The 24,067-nt window shown below is 40.0% G+C and overlaps 2 protein-coding genes, 1 long non-coding RNA gene and 1 pseudogene across 4 annotated transcripts in view; 2 read left to right on the top strand and 2 right to left on the bottom strand.

Annotated features, from left to right (window-relative positions):
* Window positions 1-248, bottom strand: part of MAP3K13 (mitogen-activated protein kinase kinase kinase 13) — a 174,297-nt gene extending 174,049 nt beyond the window's left edge. The window contains exon 1 of the mRNA XM_029939713.1: window positions 159-248. The gene's annotated coding sequence lies outside the window, so the exon portion shown is untranslated. The remainder of the gene's footprint in view (window positions 1-158) is intronic.
* A 133-nt stretch (window positions 249-381) lies between these two features.
* On the top strand, window positions 382-4,114 carry LOC115292724. Its single transcript, XR_003909106.1, has 3 exons — window positions 382-775; window positions 2,021-2,092; window positions 3,054-4,114. It is a non-coding gene; the product is annotated as an uncharacterized LOC115292724 (long non-coding RNA).
* Window positions 4,115-6,310: 2,196 nt separating this feature from the next.
* Window positions 6,311-7,645, bottom strand: LOC115291932 (annotated as a pseudogene).
* The window catches only part of EHHADH (enoyl-CoA hydratase and 3-hydroxyacyl CoA dehydrogenase), a 60,393-nt gene continuing 42,712 nt past the window's right edge, over window positions 6,387-24,067 (top strand). The window contains exons 1-2 of one of the 2 annotated variants that reach the window (XM_029939717.1): window positions 6,387-6,525; window positions 21,400-21,503. Coding sequence is in view for 1 of the 2 variants with exons in the window: in XM_029939716.1 (XP_029795576.1) it covers window positions 8,720-8,793; window positions 21,400-21,503 (178 nt within the window). In the remaining variant the exon portion in view is untranslated. Of the gene's footprint in view, window positions 6,526-8,629; window positions 8,794-21,399; window positions 21,504-24,067 lie in introns of those variants that run through there. The other variant, XM_029939716.1, reaches the window with a different exon arrangement.

Genomic DNA, 24,067 nt, shown 5'->3' on the forward strand with positions numbered 1-24,067 from the left:
CAAAGTTCCTCACATCCCTATCTCCCAGGGCAGTCCCATGCCAAGGAGTCTTTCCTCCAGACTAACCCGAGATCCACTTCTCCCTGCCCGACCTCGGTCTTAGGCCACCAACCTCAACTTCCACCCCTAACCACATCCAAGTTCGGCCCGCATGTTACCTGCCCGGGATCCAAGGTTCCAGGATGACCACAGACGCTCCGCCCCGCCCATCACGACGCCCGGCACTACCAGGGACCGCCTCCAAGGCGTAACTTCCCATGCATCACTTCCGGCCAAAAGTTCCGCTAGGCCAGGTAGTCCGGCTCAGCGCCCAACCCCCGTAGACGTCACTTCCGATTTCTTCTTCTGTTACCCCGGGATCCGGAAGCGTCCCAGATCCTGTTTATCGGGTTCTCTTTCGTCCACCTTTCCTAAACGGCTGTATAATCCAGCTCGGAGAAGTTCATTGTTTTTCAGACTGTTTTGCCAGCTTCTGCAGGCTTCTGCAGTCACTTTCCTTTGCTCCCTCTATGTCTTCAACACAAGATTGTTGTGATTTTCCGATTTCTCTGCGCAGAGAAGTGTTTGGGAGTGTAGGCTTTGAAGTTTTGTTGCCGAGTTTCGAAACCTGCCCCTCACTTGTAAGGTCAAGTTACTTAACCTCTCTGTGCCCGTTTCTTTGTGAAACAGAGATGACCTAAAACATAGGGTTGTGTGTGCATTATTTGAGATAATACATGGAAAGCTCTGGCACAGTGTTAACCATTACCAGCACTCTCGTTTCCTGTTGAAACATGTAAGTAGTAAGGAAAGCTGGAACCGCTTTCCTGTTCTATGTTTTATCCTTAGCATGTAATCAAGTGATTAATGATACTTGGTACCTTCCTCTGAACTGTGGGCTCCTCCAGAGGTGGAATTTTGTATAAGAACGAACTTCACCTTGTTTGAGATCACCTACCTGCTTGGTTATTATGCTGGGAGAAAGGTGAATAAAACCCAGGCTCTGCCCTAAAAATATCGTGATAATAAATTGTGAAAGAAAGTTAAGCTAGGCAGTAACAGGAGGCCACTTGAACTGAGAATTTATCCCTACAACAAAAACTTAACAGAATGTTAGAAGTGAAAGAACTTTAGAGATAATAATTTAGTTGACTCTGGATGTTACAAGTAAGGAAAGTTGGATCCAAAGAAGCAACTGACCATTAAAAGTCACACAATTAGTGACAGGGTTAGGACTAGAAGTGGAGTCTTAAAATGCTCCGCTACCACCCTCCATTCCCAAAATCTGCTTCAAGGTGTTAATTAGGTAAAAGCAGATTCACTTTCAAGACCTTCACTCTCAAGTGGAAAGGACTAGGAAAATCCCAGTCTAGAAGAAACAGGAGTAATGTAACCGAGCAGATGTCACATGATTCTGATGATCATCTATCTGAATGTTTTGGTCTGCCACTGCTGAGTTCATTTCATACACAGCCCCCTCTTCCCTTGCATATTTCTTACATTTACCCAGAACTGAGGGATTAAGTTTCAGCTCCTGTGAGCTCTATCTTATATTTTAATCGGCTAGTCAAGAATGAGTAACTGATCCAAACAGTAGCCAAAGGTAAACAGAAAGACTGTGAATGCATTGCCAATGACATAACAAAATTTTATTTAGACTTCTCTATTGCCAAGAATTTCTCTTAAATATTTAATATTTGTTCTAGGAAAGGACAAAGCTAGCATGGTAATATTATGAAATACCAGTAATAAGTCTGTGTTCCAAATAATCAGGTATTTCCATAGGCCCATAGAATAATATAATTGGGATGGATGAAATTTAATTCTTCCAACTCAATCCTTTTAAAAGGTCACTGACATTTTTAACGTATCTATGGACCATAGGAATTAAATAATCTGCTGAAATTGCAAGGTTAGCCACTGGCAGTCAATAGAGAATTGACCAGAATCTAGAATGACTAGTTCTGACTAGAATCTAGAACTGACTAGTTCTAGAATCCAAGCTTCTTGATTCCAGTCATTCATTTATTCATTCTTTCAGGAAGACATCATGCCAGGCATTGGGGATACAAAGATGAGTGAAATAATCTGCCTTCCAGGAGCTTTCTATCTGGTGAGAGAGGCAGAACTTTTTTTTCAATATTTTATTTTTAAATAATTGGTACATCTAACATGGGGCTCGAACTTAAAACTCTGAAATCAAAAGCCACATGCTCTACTGACTGAGCTAGCTCGGTTTTGCCCTAAGGAGGCAAAACTTTTAATGGAAAAAATAATTCAGTGTTAATATTATCATAAGTCCATCTAGCTTCTTTCAATCAATATACTTTTATCCCTTTCCTACCAAAATACTATAACTTGAGAAAAATAAATGCAAAAATATGTACTTTAATCATATTTAAAATCTTTCAAAGCACATTTTTAAGAGTCTGAAACAATCAATTTGCAGAAGTCTTAGAGTCAACATTTGGGTTCTAAGCCTACTTCTGCTATTTACTAGCCACATGAACTTAGACAAATCACTTCATTTCTCTAGGCCTCAAATTCCTCTTTAAAGTCCTTCCTGGAGTAAACATTGTCTTGTTCTGTGTAGTAGAAAACAATGCATATTTCCTACTAAATGAGATACTTTCTTTTCCTCCTTCCTTCCCTCTCTCCCTCCCTCTTCCTTGCCTTCCTTTCTCTCTCTCTCCCTCTTTTCCTCTCTTTCTCTCTCTTTCTCTCTCTCCTTCTTTTTCTCTTCCTTTTCTCCATCTATCCTTCCTTCCTTTCTCCATTCCTTTTTTCCTTCATCTTGTAGCAAGATTCTCACACAAAGAGTCATGACTCCGAGGCCTTTCTTTCCAGGAAGCAACTTTATTCCTACCAGCACCACTCAGTTGGGTTCACACTCACAGAACTGAGCCCCAAACACCACATGGTGTGGTTTTTAAATATAATTTTTTACTTCTTTGCTCCCATACATGGCCACACACAAACATGTAGCTGATTAAGTGGTCTCATGTTACAAGGTGGTGAGAGATGTTGTCATATATGCAAATAGCAAGGTTGCCTATTTTTTTTTCTTTCCTTAGGGAGGGAACCCTGCCACAATCTGATGAAGACATCATTACATTGCCTATCTGAATAACTACCTATATGGGTAACAACTGAATATCCCAAGATTTGGGGAGATGACTTGCTTTTAAATGTTTGTTGAATGAGTGAAAGAATGAATGGATCTTAGAATTATTTCTGGGCCCTTTTATCCCCAATACTACTGCCTTTTCTTCTACTAAAATACTCTTTTGAAAGATGTGATGGTAGAAAGAGGAAGAAAAGAGACAATAGATAGGAGTTGGGTTGGACACTGAATGGCATCTCAAAGCAAACATCACTGTGCTGTGGTTTTTATAGGTGAAATCCTATAATGTCTGAGATGTATTTTAACATAATATTGGAAAGGTTCAGATGGTAAAGATTGGTCACATAGTGATATTTTTGAAGTTGAAGATACTGGGTTTTATTGTATTCTTTCTGTATTTTGTATATGCTTGAAAATTTCCACAACACAAAGTTAAAAGTAAAATCATGAGTGCATTTCCCTGCCTCTAGTCAAGTTCAGACTATCCCATGGAATCTCAGTTTGGATGCTTTAGGCTGATGTTACAGAAAACTTGTCACAGACTGTGTTTTTGAGTAGACACTGATATGAAGATGGGGATTTCTTTGTAGGAATGGACAGCAGCAGGATTGGTCAGAGGAAGATGTTGAACTGCTACTCAGGTCGAAGGAAGCTTCAGCCTACTTGGGAGGGAGCTGTAGATGAGTGATGCCCATCAGAGAGTATCCCATGGCATGTTGAAACGGCCAGCCCTTTGTACTGGATGCAGTCTGCCTTAGGAAGGGTATAATTTCAAGCAAGGCGGCTGAGGCAGACCCCGGAGAATCTGACCTCCTGCCTGCTGACCTGAGCAGAGATCAAGAGTCAGATGATTAACTGGCCAGCCAACCAGGCACCCCTCTGGGAAGCTTTGAAAAACTATTGGATCCACCCAGAATCATAATCTCCCAGAGTGAGTGCCAGATGTGTGTATTTTCTAGGTGAAAGAGATTAAAAGTTCACTATCTTTTTTTTAAAGTTTATTTATTCATTTTGAGTGGGACAGAGATAAAAAGCATGCACATGCAAGTAGGGGAGGGGCAGAGAGAAAGGGAGAGAAAATCCCAAACTGGTTCACACTGACAGCCCCAATGTGGGGCTCTAACTCAAACCAGGAGATCATGACCTGCGCTGAAAGTTGGATGCTTAACTGACCGAGCCACCCAGATGCCCCCAAAAGTTCACTTATCTTGATGAGCATTGGGTAATATATGGAACTGGTAAATCACTATATTGTACACCTGAAAATAAATAAAGCATTTAAAAGGCCATATGTTTAGAACAATAAAACAAAACTAGAAAAGGATAGTTTCCCAAGTGTCCACAGTGTTATTTCTCATTGATAAAATTACAGATAGTTTTCTTCTTTTTGTCAGCCTGCATTTTCCTACATTTTCTACAATTAATGTCTATTGCTTTGTAACAAAAAATGTGTGTTTTCAAAATGCAAGCTTCCTCCTCCCCCTTCCTCAGTTAAGATCTACTGTCCCATAACACTATGAAGAAAGTAGTATGAAGGCAGGTACAATATGTTTTTGCTCACATTGCATTAGCAATGCCTCGTTTGAATAACTGGTCAATAAAAAATATGATTGGTTAAATACTTATTCATAAAACATAGTTACACATAACCCACATCACATCCACAAGGATTCAATATTCTAACCTTGTTAAATTTCTCTAGGAATTTCAACACAACATTTCTCTGGCCCTCTAATATATCAATCCTTGCAAAACTGAAAGAAAATAAGTGTGGCATATCTTGTTCTTAGTGAACATAATATATTTTTAAGACTCAGAACTTTCTTTTCACAAACCATTTCCTTAATGAATCCTCCTAAAATTTCATAAGGTATTAATTGAGAACTCGCCAATTTGCAACATCTTTTATCTTCTTGCCTATCCAAAAATCAAAACATTAGCCCACCATTAGTTTTCTGGCCCCTTTCCTTTTCCTTGATATTTCTCAACGCTATAATCATGTCAGCACCATCTCTAGGCTTAACATCAAGGCACTTTGACAGGGAAACATGGAAAGAAACAACTGTTGCTAGACATTCGATGATTCTATTAATGGAGGTATGAGTTATGCCAACCTGTTTTATTTTGACCTTAAGAATATTGGTATATTAATTTGCAAACTATTACTCAAAGGAGCTAGGAATAAAATCCTAAAGGAGAGATACAATTTAATCCATCTCAAAAGAACATAATACTAATAATGGCTAATAATATCACTATTTTTACTAAGTGATTTCCATGAGCCAGGCAGATTCTAAATGTGCATTCACTCAGAAAGGAAGAAGGCCATGTTTTATGACAAAGACACAATATAATTCGTATTTACAAACAAAAATTAACTTAAAAAAATTGACAAGAATTGGCATGGATTTGGAGAAATTGGAAACTCATATATTGCTGGTAGAAGTGTCAAATGGTTCAGCTGCTTTGGAAAGCAGTTGGACAGTTCCTCAAAAAAGTTAAACATATATAACCCATGTCCATTGATAGAAGGATGGATAAAGAAGAGGTGTGTATATACATGTATATTTATATATGTGTGTGTGTGCACGCATGTATGTATGTATATATAATGGAATATTATTCAGCCATAAAAAAGAATGAATGTTGGAGTGCCTAGGTGGCTCAGTTGGTTGAGTGTCAGACTTGATTTCTGCTCAAGTCATGATCCCAGGGTCGGGGATCAAGCCCCGTCTTGGGCTCCATACTGAGCATAGAACCTGCTTAAGATTGTCTCTCCTTCTGTCTGTCTCCCTAGCTTGGGCACTTTTTCTCAAAAATACATTTTAAAATTTATTAAAAAAAATGTTGCCATTTGCAAAAACATGGATGGAGCTAGAGAGTATAATGCTAAGTGCAACAATTCAGATAGAACAAGACAAATACCACATGATTTCACTCATATGTGGAATTTAAGAAACAAATGAACAAACAAAGGACAAACTAGTGGTTGTTCAGAGAGGAGGTGTGTAGGGGGGATGGGGGAAATAGACAAAAGAGATTAAGAGTACACTGCAATAAGCACTGAGTAGTGTATAGAAATGTTAAATTATTATATTGTATACCTGAAACTAACAAAATACTGTATGTTAATTATAGTTCAATAAAGAAAATAATTTTTTTAACTCAAAAAACATTTTTTTTCATTTAAAAAAGTATTTAGAACACATAAAACAAGGCAACATTTATTCTTTCTTCTTGTCTTCCGGTGTGGGGTCTGTTGGCAGCTCCTGCACGGTGGCGCTGTTGCTCTCTGAGCCAGTGTTACCATCGCTGGTCCCTTCCTCAGCCGTACTCTCCACCCCCTCTTGCCCGCTCTCCTTGTCCTCAGGAGTAGATGTGCCTTCTTCACCATTCTGTTGGCTCTCCGTCACTTCTTCAAGGTGGGTCTCCTCTCTGTCCTTTGGGACGCTCCATCGTCCTTCTTGTCCTCGGCCTTACTGGCAGCTCGCTCTTCCTCCGGAACCGTGCTGCTCTGACTGCGTTCGGCTTGCTCCCCTGCCTCTTTCTCTCTTTCCTCCTGCCTTTTGGGAGCCTGTTCCTCCGCCTGTGCAATTTCGGCGGCAGTTTTTTCCATATCCACTTCTACTTTCAAACCGCACAACCTTTTAAGTTCGTTGTTAAATGAATCTGTGCTTTCCAGGAATTTCCTCTTCTTTTCCTGGTGTCTCTCCTCTATTTGAAGAAGTTCTGCTTCTAGTTTTCTCTGATGAACCATTAAAGACTGGACCTGTCGTTTGAGGACCTGCATTCTAGCTGTTGTGACAACTGACTGAACGTCTGGCACCACACTCTCACTAAGGATTTCACTGATGAGGCGGTGGTTTCTCTGGAAACGGGCGGTGGCTGTACGCTTCACTGAAAAGCCATCATCATAATCATCTGGGTCTTCAGCAGGCTGAATGCTCATGTAAGGTTCTCCTTTCTCCATGCAAGACTGTCTCTGTCGACTTTCTTCCTCTAAAGCAGCTTCTGCATGACTTTTTGCATTTATGTAAGCAAGGTATGCGGGGGAATTATGATAGGCCTTCATAGATTCATTGTGCTCTATCTTTTCTACTTCATATTCGTTTAAATATTCTTGTTTTTCTTCATCAGTGAGATCTCGCCACATGCCACCAATAATCTTGCCAATCTCCCACAACTTTAGGTCGGAGTTGGAAGTTTTTACTTGGTCCCAGACCTTTCTGCTGTACCTCATGTAGGGCATCAGCGGCTTATCTAGTGGCTTTGGGGGTTTTGGAATCGTAATACCAGAGGATGCCGTGACCCGGCTGTTGGTGCCCGGGTTCCCTCCCAGCCTGTAGTTGTTGTAGGCGAGATGACTGTATGGATTGTATCCCACAAACCCTGGTGTGCTGGGCATTTGTGTTGCAGGAGCTGGGGTGGGAGGTGGGGCATAAGATGGTCTTTTTGACATTTTGGAAGGTTAAGTTCTCAGTTCCTTAAGAATGAATCTGAGACACCGTAGGCAGAAAAAGCACCCGTAGCTCTGGCCTCGTTTTCCTTTCAAAAGAAAATAGTTTTTAAAAGTTAAACATAGAGTTACCATATGACCCAGCACTTCTCCTTCTACGTATATACCAAAGAGAATTAAAATCACAGTTTACACAAAAACTTGTACATGAAATGTTCATAGCAGCATTATTCAAAATAGCCACAAATAGCTGTGGTGCGGACTAAGTGTATTAATATAAAGCGTTTAGGACAAAGCATGGCACATGGGAATGAAATATTAGTTATTTTATTTTGCATTATTGTGTTTATTATCATAAATGTACTTAGCTGGAGAAACCACTTGAATCACAATATGGTTTTAGAACTGAATACAGTGTTTTACAGAACAGCTAAATGAAGGAAAGAAACCTGTTCTACCTGCATATTTCAATGGAAAAAACTTGCACAATTTTAAGTGTTAAGCCTTTTCTTATGAAACATCAAAAGCTCATTTTTCAAAATGTCCTTTATTACTTTGGTGTGCATCCTGTCAACTTAAAGGGCTTTGTCCCCTCCCCCTAGAAAATAATGTCAGGTGGAGGCTGCATCTTTTCTGTTTATTTTAATTTCTAAAATATCCAGTAACCTTCTCGTGGTGATCCATATGGGAAAAGCTGGCTTGTGTGTCTTTTTAAGCATTAACATTTCTCCATTCTGGACAAGACCCCAGGTATCTATTACTGTTAAGAAGGATCATGAAGATGAAAACTGATGAGGAGAGCTCTACCAACTTAGTGAAGTCAAAAGTTATCCGGAGAAGGCAGCCTCTTTGGGCCAGGGTGTTGTAAACTCCGAGTTGCTGGCTATTGCCCCCATTTTCCACCGTCCTCTCTGATCTGTGTTGTGTTGGGAACCAATCCGAAAAAAGAGGACCGCCAGCGTCTGCAGAGCGCTCGGCTGGGGTCCCGGGAAAAGGAGAAGCGGGCGAGAGGACGCGGGGCGAGAGGACGCGGGGCGGGAGGCGGCGCCCGGCTCGCATTGGCCCAGCGGGCGCCCCTCCTCGCGGGGCCGGCTCCGTCGCGGGGAAAACGGCCTTGCCCAGCGGGAAGAGGCGGAGGCGACCTCCGCGACCGAGGAGACATGGCCGAGTACACACGGTTGCAGAACTGGCTGGCGCTGATCCGCCTTCGAAACCCGCCGGTCAACGCCATCAGGTAAAGGGCGTGTTCGCCTCCAGCCGGGCCCAGGGGGCCCTTCGTCGCCTGCCTGCTTTGAGGCTTTGACTTTCCCCTGCTGGATCAAAAGCAGAAAGACACCGACACAGACAACCGCGGTGTGTGCCAGGGCCTTGTGCTTAAGTTAGCTTGGTTAACGTTCGCAGCGAACTCCTACTTGTGTTTCTCTGGTGAGGGAACCGAGACTCAGAGGCAGGCAGATGGCTACTAAGTGGACGAGCTGGACTCGACCACGGGCCACCCGTGCCAGTTTCGTGCTCAGCCCTTCTACTTGCCAGCTTTGACTTCTCACGTGTACATACATTCTCTTCCAAAGGTACAATGCCCGCTGGAACTTGATGTCTCACTTCCCAACCTCGAATCTTGATCGCCCTCACAAAGTGTAACTAAAAGATTTCGAAATCTGATGATAAAGTGGCTTCACATTAAAAAAATAATAAGTTAAGATTTCCCATTAATGGCAAGGCAGTGGGTAAAGGCGAATTGTGGCCTGGACAGAAATGCAAAGTTCTTTCTCCTGTTTTGCTTAACTTAAAAGGCTTTAGTGCTACAGTGGAGGATCCATTCGGAGTAAACCTGTTAAGTAGCCTATTGAGTAGACTGTGTAGTTTTTTATCTTCTTTGATTTCATCATGGAGCACCTTCCTGGTTAAAGTCTCACACAGACTTGTGCAATGTTCTTGCTTACAGCATTGCTTTCAAAACTGAGATTAATGCTGACTTTTTGTTTTTGTTTTAATTAATGAGGTTATTAGATAGGTTCAGTCTTCCGTATCTCTGGAAAAAGGATAGTGATCCATCAGCCCAGGAGAGAGCCATCCATCCTCAGGGAGTAGGATTAGCAGAAATTTATATTTACAAAGAATATATAAAACTCTCTGGTCAACATTCTTAGCACATACTGCTGGAGCAAAAGAGAGACTGGATTGAGGAGACCTGGTAATTTTACCTGAATTTTTATCTTAGTGTCATCAAATTTGATTTTATTGTATTAATATTGTAATTTTTATTTTTCATATGAGTTATTGCATTTAATCACACAAAAAAGTGTAGAAATAAAAATCATACAGGGATGATATGTTCACCTTCTTGCCATTCTCAGAAAAAAAAGGGCAAAGTAACTGTTATTTTGGTTTTAATTACATATCCATTTTGGACTTGTCTGTATTTTAATTAGGATTACTAGATATTAGGACTCTGCCTCAGCCTCTGCTCAAAAGGGGAAACCATGCCCATCAAAAACTTGGGGGAAGCGTTTCACAGTCTAACAACCATAACTAGAAATATTTTCTCATAGCTATTTTAAATGTTTCTGTTAATTTAGTCGGCCCCTCCCCCTCTTGCAAGAGAAATGTTTGTATCTACCTCAGAACGTTTTGGTGAAGTTTACATATGCTAGAAGTCAGAAACTGGCATGGCACAGGTGTTAGCTGCCATCATGGCAAGGCCCTCTAGCAGGCCCTGCTGCCTGGGGTTCATTTCAGCTTTCTCAAGTTTTCTCTGCTTGGGGATACTTTCCTGCCCTTTCTTGTATCTTCTTCTGAAGTTACATATATAGATATTTTTAAGATTTTATATTTAAGTAATGTCTACACCCAACATAGGGCTGGAACTTACAACCCCAAGATCAAGAGTTGCTCGCTCCACCGACTGAGCCAGCCAGGCACCCCCCAAAATTTTTTTATACTTTTCTTTCTTTTCTTCTTCCTTCCTTCCCTCCTTCCTTTTCCCTTTCCTACTTCATATATGGGAAATTATCTCTTCCTAGCTCACTGATTCTTATTTGAAGATTTTCTTTTTAGGCCCAAATAGTTTAAATCCTTCTTTGCTAGTTTAGCCAGCCAAGTTTCCTTCTATGCAGATGAATGCCAACCATCTTATAAGTGTAGGACATACCTGATTATCTCTCAGAACAATGGCTTTCATGCTTTTTTAAAATGTAATCCACACAGTAAGAAATCCCATGTTTTACACAGCAATCTGGCACACACACAGACATGCAAATACATAACTGAAAATGAAGTTTTGTGAAACAAAACTCATCCTTACATGTTATGTAGTTTGTCATTTCTATTTTTCTCTTCTATTTCTTTGACTTAAAAAAATGTTGGTCACAAGCTACAAAGTTGATTTGATAATGTTTGGTTTAAAGAAAATGGTTGGGGCACCTGGGTGGCTCAGTCGGTTAAGCGTCCAGCTTCGGCTCAGGTCATGATCTCAGGATTGTGGGTTCGAGCCCCACATTGGGCTCTGTGCTGACAGCCAGCTCAGAGCCTGGAGCCTACCTCGGATTCTGTATCGCTCTCTCTCTCTGACCCTCCCCTGCTGGCGCTGTCTCTCTCTGTCTCTCAAAAATAAATAAAAAACATTAAAAAAAATTTTAAGGAAACAGTCACAAGAAAGACATCCTAAAGTCACAGAAGCAAAAGAGCTTTGGTTGGCACCTGTGAAATGTTATGTTTACTCTAGATTTGATTTCTCCATACCTGGACAATAGTAAGCAGAGAAAATAGTTTCTTAACCCTTGACACATTACCATTGCTATGAGGCTTTGGTCCCTTTACTTGGCTTGAATCTAGTAAAACTGTATTTGTTTACAGCCATTTTCATTTTCCTTTGTTTGATTTTTGCAAATTAACCAAACTATATGAAATAAAAGAATCGAGGTTGGTTGAAATGGGAAAAGCCAGCTTTTTGCCCTCAGTGCCACTGATTTTTGGCTACTTTTTGCAGCCATCATTTATCCAAAGAAATCTGTGACTTTTGGACTTCCGAGTATTGTGAATGAGTCAGAATCTCAGCAGATTTGGCTTCTAATTAACCAGTTGAGGCCTAGAGGTTTTGTTTGATTTAATCGAGGTTGGTGATGAAAAGTAACTAGGTGAAAGGGAGTTAATATATAAGTATGTCCTTTATTCCCTGAGGCTTCAGCTCACAGTTGCTGGTCTGAACAGTCTAGTTTTTGTACAAGTTTGTTGTTTTTTGTTTTTAAGATTTTTCCCCCCTGTGTACTAAAGAATAAATGTTTTACCCAGGATGCTTAGAATTCTAATGCAGAAATGATTTAACTCTGGTTCTATCATTTTTCCTTCAGCAATTCCTAATCACATTTCCTGGGTTCTCCTCCTTCACCATCCCTTGGCATTTATTGATCCTCTACCTCTTGGCAAATTCTCCTCTCTTGGTCTCTGTGGCTCTGGACTTCCTTGGTACTGAATCTCTCTGCTAAGCCTCTCCCACTTCTCTCTCTCTCTCTCTTTTTCTCTCTCTCCCTCTTTCTCTCTCTCTGTATATATATATAGTTTATTGTCAAGTTAGCTAACATACAGTGTATACAGTGTGCTCTTGACTATGGGGGTAGATTCCCATGATTCATCACTCACATATAACACCCAGTGTTGATCCCAACAAGTGCCCTCCTCAATGCCCAACATTCATTTCCCCGCTCTCCTAACCTTTCCCATCAACCCTCAGTTTGCTCTCTGTATTTAAGAGTCTCTTATGGTTTGCTTTCCCCTCCATTTGAAACTAATTTTTTTCCCCTCCCCTTCCGCCATGGTCTTCTGTTAAGTTTCTCAAGTTCTAATATGAGTAAGAACATAGGATATCTGTATTCCATTGTACACACACACACACACACACACACACACACACACACACACACACATATACCACATCTTCTTTCTATTATCCATTCATCAGTTGATGGACATTTGGGCTCTTTCCATAATTTGGCTATTGTTGAAAGCACTGCTATAAACATTGGGGTACATGTGCCCCTATGAATCAGCATTCCTGTAGCCTTTGAATAAATTCTTAGTAGTGTTATTTCTGGGTTGCACGGTAGTTATATTTTTAATTTTTTGAGGAACCTCCATACTGTTCTCCAGAGCAGCTACACCAGTTTGCATTCCCACCAGCAGTGCAGGAGAGTTCCCATTTCTCCACATCCTCATCAATATCTGTTGTTTCCTGAGTTGTTAATATTAGCCACTCTGACTAGCGTGAGGTGGTATCTCAGTGTGGTTCTGATTTGTATTTCCCTGATTATGAGTGATGTTGAGCATCTTTTCATTTGTCTCTTGGCCATCTGGATGTCTTTTTTGGAAAAGTATCTATTTGTGACTTCTGCCCATTTCTTCACCAGATTATTTGTTTTTCGGGTGTGGAGTTTGGTAAATCCTATATAAATTTTGGATACTAACCCTTTATCCAGTATGTCATTTGCAAATATCTTCTCCCATTCTGTCTGTTGCTTTTTTAGTTTTGTTGATTGTTTCCTTTGCAGTGAAAAAGCTTTTTATCTTGATGAGGTCCCAATAGTTCATTTTTGCTTTTATTTTCCTTGCCTTCGGATGTCTTGAGCAAGAAATTGCTGCTGCTGAGGTCAAAGAGATTGTTGCCTGTTTTCTCCTCTAAGGTTTTGATGGTTTCCTGTCTCACATTTGGGTCTTTCATCCATTTTGAGTTTATTTTTGTGTATGGTATAAGAAAGTGGTCCAGTTTCATTCTTCTGCATGTTGCTGTCCAGTATTCCTAGCATATTTACTAAAGAGACTGTCTTTTTCCCGTTGAATACTCTTTCCTGCTTTGTCAGAGATTAATTGGCCATACATTTGTGGGTCCATTTCTGGGTTCTCTATTCTATTTAATTGTTCTATGTGTCCGTTCTTATGCCAATACCACACCGTATTGATGATTACAGCTTTGTAGTAGGAGCTAAAGTCCGGGATGGTGATGAGTCCTGCTTTGATTTTCTTTTTCAACATAACTTTGGCTATTTGGGATCTTTTGTGGCTCCATAAAAATTTTAGGATTGTTTGTTCGAGCTTTGAGAAGAATGCTGGTGCAATTTTGATTGGGATTGCACTGAATGTATAGATTGCTCTTGGTAGTATTGACATTTTAACAATATTTGTTCTTCCAATCCATGAGCATGAAATGTTTTTCCATTTCATTGTGTCATCTTCAATTTCCTTCATAAGTTTTCTGTAGTTTTCAGCATACAGATCTTTTACATCTTTGGTTAGGTTCATTCCTAGGTATTTTATGGTTCTTGGTGCAATTGTAGATGGAATCTATTTCTTGATTTCTCTTTCTGTTGCTTCATTATTGGTGTTTAAAAATGCAACTGATTTCTATACATTAATATTGTATCCTGTAACTTCGCTGATTTCATATATCAGTTCTAGCAGCTTTTTGATGGAGTTTTTTGGGTTTTCCTTGTAGAGTATCACATCATCTGTGAAAAGTGAAAGTTTGACTTCTTCTTTGCCAACTTGGATGCTTTTTATTTCACTTTGTTGTCTGATTACTAAGGCTAGGATTTCTAAAACTATGTTAAACAACAGTGGTGAGACTGGACATCCCTGCCATGTTCCTGATCTCAGAGGGAAAGCTCTGTTTTTCCCCCACTAAGGATAATATTAGTTGTGGGCGTTTCATATATGGCTTTTATGATGTTAAGGTATGTTCCTTCTATCCCAACTTTCTTGAGGGTTTTTATCAAGAAAAGGTGCTGTATTATCTCAAATGCTTTTTCTGCGTTTATTGATAGGATCATATGGTTCTTATCCTTTCTTCTATTAATGTGATGGTATCACATTGATTGATTTGTGAATATTGAACCAGCCCTGCAGCCCAGGAATGAATTCCACTTGATTGTGGTAAATAATTATTTTGATATACTGTTGAATTTGATTTGCTAGTATCTTGTTGAGAATTTTTGCATCCATGTTCATTAGGAATACTGGTCTGTAATTCTCCTTTTTAGTGGGGTCTCTGTCTGGTTTGGGAATCAAGGTAATGCTGGCTTCATAGAGTGAGTCCAGAAGCTTTCCTTCCATTTCTATTTTCTGGAACAGCTTGAGAAGGATAGGTATGAACTCTGCTTTAAATGTCTTGTAGAGGGGCGCCTGGGTGGCTCAGTCGGTTAAGCCTCCGACTTCGGCTCAGGTCAGATCTCACATTCGTGGGTTCGAGCCCCGCGTCAGGCTCTGTGCTGACGGCTAGCTCAGAGCCTGGAGCCTGCTTCCAGTTCTGTGTCTCCTTCTCTCTCTGCCCCTCCCCCTCTCATGCTCTGTCTCTCTCTGTATCAAAAATAAATAAAACATTAAAAAAAAAATGAAATGTCTTGTAGAATTCCCCTAGGAAGCCATCTGGCCCAGCACTCTTATTTGTTGTAAGATTTTTGATAACTGATTCAATTTATTCACTGGTTATGGGTCTGTTCAAATTTTCTATTTCTTCCCATTTGAATTTTGGTAGTGTGTGGGTGACTAGGAATTTGTCCATTTCTTCCAGGTTGTCTAGTTTACTGGGATATAATTTTTCATAGTATTCTGTGATAATTGTATTTCTGTAGTGTTGGTTGTGATCTGTCCTCTTTCATTCCTAATTTTATCTGTTTAAGTTCTCTCTCTTTTCTTTTTGAAAAGTCTGGCAAATGGTTTATCAATTTTGTTTATTTTTTCAAAAAAACCACCTTTTAGATTAATTAATCTGTTCTTTTTTATTCTATATTGTTTACTTCTGCTCTAATCTTTATTATTTCTCTTCTTCTGCTGGCTTTGGGGTCTCTTTGCTGTTCTGCTTCTAGATCCTTTAGTGGTGCTATTAGATTTTGTATTTGGGATTTTTCTTGTTTCTTGAGATAGGCCTGGATTGCAATGTATTTTCCACTTAGGGCTGCCTTTGCTGCATCCCAAAGAGTTTGGACTATAGCGTTTTCATTTTCATTTGCTTCCAAAAATTTTTTAATTTATTCTTTAATGCCTGGTTGACCCATTCATTCTTTAGTAGGATGTTCTTTAACCTCCGTGGGTTTGAAGGCTTTCTAAATTTTTTTCTTGTGGTTGATTTCAAGTTTCATAGTGTTGTGATCAGAAAATATGCATGGTATGATTTCAATTTTTTTATATTCATTGAGGGCTGTTTTGTGACCCAGTATGTGATCTATCTTGGAGAATGTTTCATGTGCACTTGAAAAGAATGTATAATCTGCTGCTTTTGGATGAAAACTTTTGGTCCAGTGTATCCTTCAAGGCCATTGTTTCTTTATTGATTTTTTGCCTAGATGATCTGTCCATTGCTGTAAGTGGAGTATTAAAGCTCCCTATAATTACGGTATTCTGTAATAAGATTGCTTATGCTTGTGATTAATTGATTTATGTATTTGGATTCTTCCAAGTTGGGAGCAAAAACATTTATAAATTGTTAGCTCTTCTTGATGGATAGACCCTGTAATTATGATATTATGCATTTCTTCATCTCTTGTTACAGTCTTTAGTTTAATGTCTAGTTTGTCTGATATTAGTATGTCTACTACAACTTTCTTTTGACTTCCAGTACCATGATATCTTGTTCTCCAGGTCCTCACTTTCAATCTGAAGGTTCTTTAGGTCTAAAATGAGTTTCTTATAGACAGCATAAAGATGGATCTTGTTTTTTATTACATTCTGATACCATATGTCTTTTGACTGGAGCATTTAGTCCTTTTACATTCAGAGTTATTATTGAAAATATGGATTTAGTGTCATTGTGTTATCTGTAGGTTTCATGCTTGTGGTGATGTTTCTTTGCAGTGTTCACTCGCAGAGTCCCCATTAGGATCTCTTGCAGGGCTGGTTTAGTGGTCATGAACTCTTTCTTTTTTTGTTTGTCTCGGAAAGCCTTTATCTCTCCTTCTATTCTGAATGACAGCTTTGCTGAATAAAGGATTCTTGGCTGCATATTTTTCCTATTCAGCACATTGAATAATTCCTGCCACTTCCTTCTGGCTGGCCAACTTTCATGGATAGGTCTGCTACCACTTTTATGTGTCTACCCTTGTAGGTTGAGGCCCATTTGTTTCTAGCTGCTTTCATAATTCTCTCTTTATCTTTGTATTTTGTCAGTTTCATGATGATATGCCATGGAGATCTATTCCTGTTAACTCTGAATGGAGTTCTCTGTGACTCCTGGATTTGGATGTCCATTTCCTTCCTGAGATTAGAGAAGTTCTCAGCTATAATTTGTTCAAGTAAACCTTCTGCCCCTTTCTCTCTCCTTTTGTAACTCCTATGATATGGATATTATTACATTTCATTGACTCACTTAGTTCTCTAATTCTTCCCTCATGTTCCAGTATTTTTTCATCTCTCTTTTTCTTGGCTTGATGAAGCCATTTTCCATAATTTTATCTTCTATTTCACTTAAACTCCCCTCTGCCTCCTCCATCCTTGCTGTCACTCCATCTAGTTTACTTTGTACCTCATTTATAGCTTTTCTTAATTTGTTGTGACTATTTCTTAGTTCCTTGGTCTCTGCAGCAGTAGATTCTCTTCTGTCTTCTGTGCTTTTTTTCAAGCCTAGTGATTAATCTTATGACTATTATTCTAAATTCTTGCTCAGTTACATTGTTTATATCTGTTTTGAGCAATTCTCTAGCTATCATTTCTTCTTGGAATTTCTTTTGAGACTTCTTCCGTTTTGTCATATTGGCTAGTTTTCTGTACCTTTTGTGGTTTTGTTTTTTTGTTTTTTCCCTAAAACTTCTTTTATTTCACCTTATAATTTCCATCTCTTTGAATTTTTGATTTGTGTTTTGTCTTATTTCTCCATTGGTATTTATTTCATGTCAGGCTCCAACATTGACCATTCCTCCTCAGATTCCTCTTCTGAGGCATTTAGTCTGGACATGAGGGTGTCCTTCTGCCCAGAACACGTGTGTGTCAGTGAATGTGAGTGTATTGCCCTGTATTTGTAGCTCCTTGGGTGTTGTTCTCATCATTGATTTCTGTTCAGGGGGCCCTCTCTCCCCTCCAGTAGGTTTGTGCCTGCTCTTCTCTGTGATGTTCCAGTTCTTTCTCTTGTGTGCTCCTAGGTCCCCATATGTATGTTGCTGTTTTCCTTTGCTGTCTCATCAGAGCACATGGTCAGCTCCTGGGGATCTTCAGCAGGATCAGTCCCTCAGGTAGTGGATGGCACAGTGGCCTTGGCCCTTCTGAGTCAGTGGCCCTTCAGCTGGCAAGTCATGTGCTCAGAAGGACTTCTGCTCTCCAGTCTCCTCATCTGACATTTTCCTGTTGAGTTCTCTGGTTCAGGTTGTGCAGATAGTTGTGTTAATCCTCAAATCAGTTTTCTAGGTGTGCAGGATGGTTTAGTGTTGATCTGGCTGTATTTCAGGGACAAGAGATGCAAAAAAAACTTCCATGCTGTTCTGCCATCTTGGCCCCTCTGCCTGTCCCTCATGTGTTTAACAGCTTGTTGTGAGTCTTGCACCTGCAAGCACTACTATGTTAAAAAGGAGTCATATGCTATCTCGGCCTGGCCCTTCAGGAGGTGTTTCTGGAGTGTGTTTCCTGCTCTCTGTTGTTGAGACTCTGGTTGCTTTATCTCCCTACTGGTAGTGGTGGTTTGGAACTTCTACCATATGTGCTTTGATTTGTTTGTTGAAGGATCTCTGGAGAAAAATTTTAAAAATGGGTTTGTGGTGAAAGAGACCTTATTCCATACAAAGAGAGAAGTGACAGAGGCAGGGAAAAGGAAAAGAAAATAAAATTGACCAGGCAGAGAATCAGAGAAACTATATGGTTAGTCCAGAGAGACAGTGAGGAAAATAATGGAGATACAGAAGAGGTATAAAATATCTGCTTAAACAAACCAACAGTCAGAATAACCTGACTGTTGAAGCGAATAAATAAGAGGAAGAAAAGAAAAAAAATATACATATACATATACACATAAAATAAGAATTGACCATGAATCAAATCAGGGAATGCAAACCCACTGGACTAGTATCTGACGGTGCCTTGGAACTGGTGCCTGCACTGGTCTGGAGGAGGGGCTGTCTGGTTGGTCACTGTCAATCTTGCTCCCTTAGATGCCAAGTTACCAGGCATGGAGGGGCGTGGTTTGGTGTAGGTGTTTCTGTCTCCACTGCGGCCCCGTGTCCATTCCCTGAAATGCCTGCCTTGTTGGTGATAGAGAGAAGTCTCTCATCCCTGGACTGAGTCTTCCAAACCTCTCTGTTCAGGCCCTTTTCACAGTGCCACGTGGGTGCCTGGTCCACCTTCCACCTTCTCCACACCTCCTTGGTCCTTGGCTGAGATTCAAGCCCTGCTGACTTAAAGGAACCGCCAGGTTCTGGGGTAGTTACCTCCCAGCTAGCCGTCAACGGGCCTCTCCCTAGTGGGTGCCTGCAGGGTCTTTTGTCCTTGGAATGGCTATTTGCCTTCTTCCCATAGCACTCAATGGGGAGGATTGCTCTTTCCTACTGTGCCTGGGAGCTAGCTACCTAGCCTGGGGCTGCTCCCCTCCTCTCCAGGTGAGGGAAGAGGCAGAGAAAGTCTCCCAGTTAGAAATTGGTTCTTTTTCTGTTTTATTCTATCCCCCCCACCCCCCCACCCCCCACGCCTTGGTAGTTTTTCTGTTGTTCCAATATAATCCTACACTTCCACAGCCTCTCTTTCTCTTCCTTTTCTCCACTCTGTGCCTACACTGCCCGTTTTATCTCTCCCAGTTCGCAATCATGCACCTATGGCCTGCCATGTTGTCCCCATGGGCCCCTGGAGATGTTTCTGTCACTCTGTAGCCCAGATTCCTGGAATTCCAAGCCCTCTGACCTCAGTACTGCCGTGTTGGAGGGAGGAGGGAACTGTGGGTCCCCCTGCTTACTCACCTAGTTGACTCTTCTATCCCCAACTGCTCTTTAAAATTCTCCCACTTCTTAAATGAGAGTGTATCCAGAGGATTTATACTCAGGTCTTTTTACCTTTGGTTGCCTCATTCAATCTTGACTATAACTCTCTTTTATAGATGACTCCCTCATCAACTGAAACTCAGCAAAATCGACTGTTATACCCAAGTTTCCAATATCGCCCCCCAAAACCAGAGACTACCAGGGAGACCGAGTCACGCATGCAAAAGCAAAGCGCTTTATTACGAGTTTAGGCTGGCCAAGCCTAAACTCAGGCTCACAGACTTTACCCGTGCAGTGGATTCATGCTGAGAGCCCCGAACAAAGTGGGGGTAGGGCCTTTTATGAGTTTGGGAAAAGGGAGTTACAGGAAATTGTGACACAGGTATAGTGATCCAATCATTATCATACACTGTTATTGACAGCATGTTTAACCATTCACATTGCCTAGAGTATTTGTTACTTTTGGTGGGACCCAATCACAACATTTAGAGTGTTAACCAATTAGAGTGGACCCAGGACCCAGGACCCTCACTAGGGTGTAACTAGCCTTCTAGGCCTGTCCTTAGAAATGTTAAGGGTATTAGCTAGCCTTTCCTGATTGGGTGTTACAAGGGTGGTACCTCCTGCCTTGGGCAATGTGTGCCCTTCTGTTGTCTCATGGAGTCAGTTTCAGACCTGCGTCCTTACACTACTACATGCCCTTTCTTTCCCAGATCTTGCCTTTGCCTCCTAAATTAGTATTAGCTTTGGCTGTCAGTGACAGAAAACTCAAAAGAGTAGAGGTTGAAGAGTAGAGGTTGAAGAGGTCAAGAAAAGAGGTTGAGGTTGAAGAGTAGAGGTTGAAGAGGTCAAGAAAAGAGGTTGATTTCTTTCACAGAAGTGTCTTAGAATGGTAAGATTGTCCCACAGTCATCAGGGTCCCCAATTCTGTTTATCATTTGCTCTGCCATCCTCATCACACGTCTTCCACCTCTTGGTCCATGATGGCTGCTTATGATCTAGCCATCACATCCCCATTCCTACCAGAAAAGGAAAAGAGAAAAGCATACCCAATTCTTTAAGAACTCTCCCAAAGTTGTATATCCATCCTATTAGCCAGAATGTAATGCCTTGGGCTGACTTTACTGCATAGTAGGGTGGAAAATGCAGTTTTTATTTTGGGCAGTCATGTATCCAGCTAAAAACTAGATCCTCAATATTTTAAAGAAAGTGGGGAAGGTTGGATATTTGGGGTAGCTCGAAGCCCCTGACACATCTTTTGTGTTATTTCTTTTACACTATTTCAGTTTTTCTGATATTTTACCCATATGACAAACTGAAAGTAATTTCTTCTCTCTGTGAATGTCCACATCACTTTCTTTGTACTTTCATTACAGCACTCATCAGAGTGTGATATTTTGTAGTTTCCTAGGATGTTGTAAACTCCTTTCACTAAACATGGAAAACATACAATAATATTTTTAAATTGATTAGTGATGCTTCTAAATGGCCAAAGCTACAGCAAAGTATAGGAAAATACTATTTAAAAAAATTTTTATTCATCTGGAGAACCTGGGTGGCTCTGATTCAGCACAGGTCATGATCTCATGGTTGGTGAGTTTGAGCCCTACATTGGGCTCTGCACTGACAGTATGGAATCTGCTTGGGATTCTCTCTCTCTCTGCCCCTCCCCAACTCACGTGTCCTCTCTCAAATAAATAAATAAACTTAAAAAAAACTTATTTATTTATTTAGCCCAGTTGACATGTTTATTATTAGTTGATCAATTAGTGAAAACTGAATCGTGAGTAACTAGGATTTTTATTCATTGTGTATGTTTCAATTTTCATTGTTTGGAAAGGGAAAAACTCTTAGATGGTAGAAATTTAATTCTAATGCCTCATGTAATTTTTTTTCCCTTTTAGTATATCTGTACTCCATGGAATAAAAGAGGGCCTGCAGAAAGCATTAAGAGACCATACAGTAAAAGCCATTGTGATTTGTGGAGCAGATGGCAAATTCTCTGCAGGTAACTAGTCTCTAACCCTTTCTCACTATCTCTGGAATCCAACTACAGCCTGAGACCGATGCTGCATTAGCTGTGCCTGTGGGAAATACCTTAGAGGGGGTAATGGATATGGAAGACTGGAGGGGGAATAGGAAACATTGTAGAGACAAGAGTCACAGAGAGACCCAGAGAAGACTGACCCTCTCTCTTTTGTATTGGGTGAGGCTTTGGAGGATATTTAGTGCCAGGCTTGATGGGTGTTACACCTGCTATGATACACCTTTCAGTCCACACCTGCTCTGCATGTATCTCCACCCTATGTGAGCTTGGGCAAATCCCTGTAATCTCCTGAATTCCTCACTTTCTCTGTTTAGAAAGTGGGTAGTGGTATCTATCTTAATAGGTGTTTGTGAGGTTGCATGAGATATATCTGAAAGTCCCTAGTGCAGTGCCTGCATCAGAAGATGTTCAATAAATGTTATTTTTTATTTCACCCAGAGACTTGAAATGGAGTTCTTTTTTCTTCTTTAAAAAAATTTTTTTAATCTATATTGTTTGAGAGAGACAGAGACAGAAAGACAGAGCATGAGCAAGGGAAGGGCAGAGAGAGAGAGAGAGAGAGAGAGAGAGGGAGACACAGAATCTGAAGCAGGCTCCAGGCTCTGAGCCATCAGCACAGAGCCTGATGTGGGGCTTGAACCCACAAACCACGAAATCATGATCTGAGCCGAAGTCAGACGCTTAACTGGCTGAGCCACCCACGTGCCCCTGAGTTCATTTTCCTTCTAATAGTCACCCATCTCAGTGACCATGGCTATCTTTATTGGGTTGTTCTATGAAGATGCAAAAATATTGAAAACATATGACAAAAGAATCTGAAATAGTGATTCACTAGTTTTTGTGGCAAGTTTTCTTCTTTTCCTAAATGAATATATTATGCCCTTTGACAAAAGTCACGTGGATATGAAGGCCTTTGTAATCTTACTGCAGCCAAGGGAATGTACTGTATGTTAATTGCAGCCTGAGAAGAAATAGATATTGGAATCATGACAATAAAGAAATGTAAAAATGTTAATCATTATAAAATCACCATTTATCTTGTGCCAGTACTGTATAGGTTATTTATTTATTAATAATGAAAACAGTAGTATTTTTACACGTATTTTAATCCTCAGTAAATTCTACAATCTCCGTTTACAGATGAGAAGGATGAGCCTGAGGGGGATTAAAATAATGTGTCAAACATTAATCAGTTATTAAATGGCTTACTTGTTGTTCGGGAACTTCAGCTCAGAAGCCCAAGATAGTGACTTTGTGCCATGGAGAGAGGAATCCCAATTATGGAAAACTTGATATTTCTTTGTAAGAAAGAAGGTAGAAAAAAGAGAATGTAGTTAGAACTCAGGGATAGAAAAATAAATATTCTCCTAGAAAAGCACTAGAGGTTGTTAGACGTACTGGATTTATATAGAACAATTGGAAAATATACATTCTTCTCAAATTTGCAAAATTTGCAGATTTGACCAGATACTGGACCACAAAATTTGTCTCAATAAATTTAACTTAGAATATGTTCTCTGACAGCAATGCAATTAACTAGAAATCAACAACAAAATATAACTAAATTAAATTCATTTCTTAATAATACCTGAGTCAAAGCGAAATTATAATAGAATTTAGAAAATATTTAAGCTGAATGATAGTGAAAATGCAACATATATAACTTGAAGGATACAGCTAACACAAAACTTAGCAGTAGATTTATAACCTTAAAGGTATTTATCAGAAAAGAAAATGACTGAAACATAAGAAGTTAAGCATCTATATCAAGGAACTAACAGAACAAATAGTAAAATAGACCCAATGAAGTAGAAGAAAAGAAATAATGAAGAGGAGAAATTAATGTGATAGAAACAAATGTGATTCAAGACCATGTCAAAAGTTAGTTCTTTGAAAGACTAATGAAATTAACTGAGAGCTTTCCCCCTGAGATCAGGAACACGACAGGGGTGTCCACTCTCACCACTGCTGTTTAACGTAGTGCTGGAAGTCCTAGCATCAGCAATCAGACAACAAAAGGAAATAAAAGGCATCAGAATTGTCAAAGAAGTCAAACTTTCACTTTTCGCATATGACATGATAGTCTACATGGAAAACCCGCAAGACTCCACCAGAAGCCTTCTAGAACTGATCAATGAATTCAGTAAAGTTGCCAGGTACAAAATCAATGTACAGAAACCAGTTACATTCCTATATGCCAATAATGAAGCAGCGGAAAGAGAAATCAAGAAACTGATCCCATTCACGATTGCACGAAAAACCATCAAATACCTAGGAGTAAACCTAACCAAGGATGTAAAAGACCTATATGATGAAAACTACAGAAGACTTATGAAAGAGATTGAAGAAGACACCAAGAAATGGAAAAATATTCTCTGTTCATGGATCGGAAGAATAAACATTGTGAAAATGTCATTACTACCCAAAGCAATCTACATATTCAATGCAATCCCCATCAAAATTGCCCCAATATTCTTCTCAAAGCTAGAACAAACTATCCTCAAATTCGTATGGAACCACAAAAG

The sequence above is a fragment of the Suricata suricatta genome, chromosome 5 (assembly GCF_006229205.1).
Source record: "Suricata suricatta isolate VVHF042 chromosome 5, meerkat_22Aug2017_6uvM2_HiC, whole genome shotgun sequence".
Classification (NCBI taxonomy): Eukaryota; Metazoa; Chordata; class Mammalia; order Carnivora; family Herpestidae; genus Suricata; species Suricata suricatta.